The sequence below is a fragment of the Phaseolus vulgaris genome, chromosome 9, assembly GCF_051622355.1.
Source record: "Phaseolus vulgaris cultivar YP4 chromosome 9, ASM5162235v1, whole genome shotgun sequence".
NCBI classification, from domain to species: domain Eukaryota; kingdom Viridiplantae; phylum Streptophyta; class Magnoliopsida; order Fabales; family Fabaceae; genus Phaseolus; species Phaseolus vulgaris.
Window position 1 is genome coordinate 13804129 of NC_143506.1, and position 4774 is coordinate 13808902.

At 38.7% G+C, this 4774-nt stretch overlaps 1 protein-coding gene across 1 annotated transcript; it reads right to left on the bottom strand.

Moving 5' to 3' along the window:
- Window positions 1–2428: 2428 nt before the first annotated feature.
- On the bottom strand, window positions 2429–4158 carry LOC137822803 (putative acetyltransferase At3g50280). The gene has a single exon (XM_068627804.2). The coding sequence runs from the start codon at window positions 3978–3980 to the stop codon at window positions 2610–2612; it is 1371 nt and encodes a 456-aa protein (XP_068483905.2). The 5' UTR covers window positions 3981–4158; the 3' UTR covers window positions 2429–2609.
- Window positions 4159–4774: the final 616 nt, after the last annotated feature.

Consider the following 4774-nt stretch of genomic DNA (forward strand, 5'->3'; position numbering starts at 1 on the left):
TAAATTTAGAAATAAGGAATGTTGACATGGCTTTCCCTCTACATCTCTTCATTTTGAGGGGAGAAGATATTTACTGTTCACAGGTATATCCTCTCTTTTACTTCCCTGCACATCCCTTATCCAAACCTACTCACATCTTTCCTCTTGAACAGTACATCCATGGAAGCAAACAGGAGGAAGCAAACAGGAGGTTAGAGAGGTTAGAGTAAACTTCTGCTTATTTAGGCATGCCAGTACTGGGCTTCCCATTTTGTGTTGGCTCGAAAGCCCTTCCTTTTTGTCCTTAGCACTGAAGGCGCAACTGGGCCTGGGCCTGACTTCATACACCTCTCCTTTCTTTGGAAGTACATAGATCTTTGAGCTAGCTTCATGGGGGCAGGTCTGTTGTTGGTAGCTTAGTCCCTGCCGCGCTAGCTTTTTCAGACCCTGTTGTTTCAGTTTTCGCAGAGCTTTCCCCTTTCATGTTGGAGCCTCTGACATTGCAAAAGCTATTGCCAGGAGTACTATAAAAATTCCCCGCCCTGACCAATGCTGTCGATTCCTTTCCACCACCGTGTTCCGCCTCATCTCTCGGCCCGGAGGCAACGTCCGTTGCTGTGGTAGTATGCCATGAATGACTCTGACCAAACCCATGTTCTTCGCAAAACTGCCCAGAATTATCAAAGACTGTTTCTTCCACAAAGGACTCCAATGAGGTCACGCTCTCTGAGGATTGATATATCCTCCTTCCAGAACAATAACAGGGTGCCGTGAGCTCCTCCCTTACGGCCACTGTATACTCGGTTCCATTAAGCAAAAACTTTTCTTGGAAATTGGCATCACAATTTAAAGGCATTCTTGCTTTAACTCTAGCATACTCGATTTCTTCAAAAGACGAAGTGGCTTCGTCAATGGACACCACCTTCATTGCTTGGGCTTCTAACACTTTTTCGAAAACTTGTTTATTCCACAGAGAAACCCCAACATCTCACCCATACTAACTTGTACTGAGGAAAACACTTGTCTGACCATTTAACTACGCCTCTGAACAAATTTTCCAGGATGCCTCTGTTTTCGTCCACCATTTTCTCTAACGTTAATTCTTTCTCTGGAGTAAGAAGAACACAATCATCACCCATGAACTTTGCCTTTAACCCTACTAACCCCCTTGAGAACAAAACTTTTTGGACGTCTTCCCATTTGGCTTCCTTATGAAGGAACCCAATACTGTTGTTTTTAATCCAAAGAGGCGTCTCTTCTTTCACTTCGGAAAGCATCTCTTCCTTGCGTGCCTGTGTTGAAGTTCCTAACTTTCCACTCTTAGCTACTTGAGCGAAAGTCTTTCTCTGCTCTTCAAGTTTAACATGCCAAAGCTGGGATTTCCATTGTTGTTTTTCTTTCCAGATCTGCTTTTTTCCTTGAAACTTTACATAGATAGCACGGTTCCTGGGCTCCTCCTCTCCCCTTCTTCTAACCTGGTATTCCCCGCGCCTATACCTGAGAAAATTAACGTGTAATACGAGGCCACCCATTTTTGCTCCATCCATCTCCTTTGCTAAATAATGAGCGTTTTGAACGGCCATAAACTTACAAAACCAAAGCGTTTGCCCCATGCATTCAACCCTTGAAATAAAAACCTCAAAAACTCTTCCCCACTTCTGGAAGAATTTGAACAAATCTAGCCGACCCGGATTGTGTGGAAATTAGAAAAAAAGAAGGTGGTGAGATTCCGACGATCATAAAAGGAACCTTCCCTGTTTCCAGAACCCCTTTGGCGCTCGCACATACTCTTTGCAATGGTTATTTCACAGGTAGGATCACATTGGAATTCTATTGGTAACATACCACAGTATTGGTTCTATAGTATGCATTTGTATGTTGGCTAGTTTGGAACGAGATAGTGATAATCGATAAATAAGCTGAATGTGAGTATGAAGTTCAAGCATAAATTATTATGAATCGGATGAATTGGTAATGTGTATAAGATGTTGGGTCCTTATCATCGAGATAAAGATTCATCATAATCATCACTCCAAATATCTGACATCCCTTTTTAACTCCACTTAGAACACAAGTGAATACATGATCTAGTTTGGTTTCTGGATCTTTCTTTTTCTCCCGTATAGAACTTGCAAAAACACTTTCGAAGGAAAAGAAATGAAAGAGAAACAAATTTTAGCCTAGGTTTGTCGACCCTCACAAAAGAACTGAGAGCTTGTACAAAATTTGATAAAACCATAACCATACGACTTCTTAGTATATAAATTTTATATATTATTATTATTATTACTTACGGTTGTTATAAGAATGTGAACAGTACTGTCAAAACATCTTTATTGTTAAACCAATCTGGGAATCAGGTTATAAAAATGATCTTGGTGAAGCATATATATCTTACTGATGCACGGGAACATTATTTCCCATAAAATATAGTATACAACATACACAATAATCATTAAAAGAGTAATTAATCCGATTATTATTGATTTAAGCCTCGCAATGACGATCCCTTTCAATGATTAATATGGCTTGGAAGATTAATGCATTTAATATTTTAGCTTTTCAAATGACATCCAGATAATCATAATTGACCTGTTAAACTGTCAAACACTGGGAACATTATTAGCAAACTAGCATAAGGGATTGATTATCGAAACTGCATCCATAAAGTCCATGTCTTTTATATGTGGTAAAAGACAGATTTCCAAATCGATGCTTCCCCCTCCTTCACGACCTGGATATGATGTCACCTTCCCATCAAATTTGTTGGCATATCCACTTCTTACTGCCACTGCTTTCCCCATTCCAAACTCATTCCCATACATGTTGAACCTGGGTGAGCTACTTATCAACACAAGGTATGGCTCCAAGGGCTGACAAATTTTTCTGATCACCGGACACTGAAACCACTCTTGGATTGATTGCATCACCTCTTTGTCATTGTGTCTTGTAACAGCAAGGTGCAGCTTCCATGCAGCCCATCCTAGATCATTCTCAAGTAATTCCCCCACTGTTGTTTCAGCACTCAAATTATTAACCGAGTTTCCAAAGTATTCATGAGGCAGAGGCGGTTCCATTCTTGACCGATTGTTTGCCGTTAGCCCGAAACTTGTTCTTTGCTCATATGGTAGGGAGCATGCACGAATGATGGATCTCCAAACAAATGCTGATAGTGACTGGAACGAAGAGATTTTCGTGGTATTACTCTTGGACTCTGAGTTTGCCTTTGCTTTCAGTTTTGCTATAGACTCTGCTGAAAAGTGGAAGATTCTCACTCTCAGCAAGGGCGCTTCAAATCTATTGATAAACTCGTCGTGATGTTTGAAAGGAAGATTGATTGGTGGACTGCAATTATTTGGAAACCAGCGGTTGTGAATAGGTTGGTTCAAAATGGGCACATCATTTTCTTGGCCCTGAGGTTCAGCTTGAAAGATCTTAGACCATGTATTGAAGAAATTCCAATACGAAGTGCCATCACCGACAGAGTGATTCATGGAACAACCTATGAAAACACCATCCACTAGTTCAGTGACTTGGATGGACAGCAGCGGCATGGTGTGGCCGTCATGGTTGACTGCTTTGTGGTGGTCAAAGAATGAGTGAAAAATGGATGGGGTGTCAACTGGGGAGAGTATGTCAGATATGGTGACATCAAGAGTTGCATGAGTGAATCTAACTCCATCACTGTTGTTGCAATCAACGAATATAGCATAAGAAGGAGGGTTTTGGGTTTTGTGGGTGACAAGGCGACCAGACAATGGATAGAAATGGGAGAGGGTGAGAGAAAGAGAGTGTTTAAGTTTGTCCAACAGATTTTGTATGAAATCATGTTGATGAACAAGGGTTTCAGGCTTCTTGAAGAGTAGACCCTTCTGGATATAGTGGAAAGACAACATGGAAATATCCCAATGTGTTAAATGGCATGTTTGGTTTGACACTTCTGTTAAACCATGTGGTTTGACAAAGCATTCGGAAATGCGTCGAACGACAGGAGTAATCATGATTCAAATTTACTCACAAGTTTTGGTTTGTGTTGCAGATAGCTTAGAGATGTAGTAAGTGCTATGAATTTGTATGTACTGGTAACAGAGATGGATGAGTTATAAATATAAACAAGTTAGTTTTACTAGGAAACTTCTACCTAACAGAACATAGGAAGCCAATGCGTTTTTGAGTTTTGATACTAATGTGTGCCCACTACAATAGAGTCTAGAATGATTTAATCCTATGTATTGCCCATCTCTTTGCATTTTCCTCCTTTATCGTTTGTTTTTTTCTAATCAAATAATTAAAAAGGGTTTTCGTTATAATGAAGATAGAGCATATATGATTTTTATATTAGTTATTTTTAGTCATTGATTAAAATTTGAGAATTCATTGATAAGTTAAGGAAATAATTACAAATATTCCGTAATTGAATAACTAATCAGAGAGAGAGAGAAAGTGTCATAAAATAAAATACACATGTTTATGTGAGAAAAAATATCTGCTTTATTAATATTATTGGTTGTTTTTCTATAAATTAATTATATATACCATTATATAAAACAAATACATATGCATTAATGAAAACTAATCTAAAACAAGTTTTTCTTTGAATTCTTAGGAAAACCTCAAACTATCCCTCATTAGGAATCGAAAACTTTCAGGTAATTGACTTTTAAGCCGAGAAAAAAAAAGGTTGAGTTTAAAAATGAACCAATACTCAAATCTGAATTGGAGAAATGGCGAAAATAAGATTGCTTAAAGAAAAACTATAGTTGCTGGGATAATGTGCATAAAGTGATTCTATGTT

What these genes read in the sequence shown, in the direction of transcription:
- LOC137822803 (XM_068627804.2), bottom strand. Translation starts at nt 3,980, where the DNA reads ATGATTACTCCTGTCGTTCGACGCATTTCCGAATGCTTTGTCAAACCA.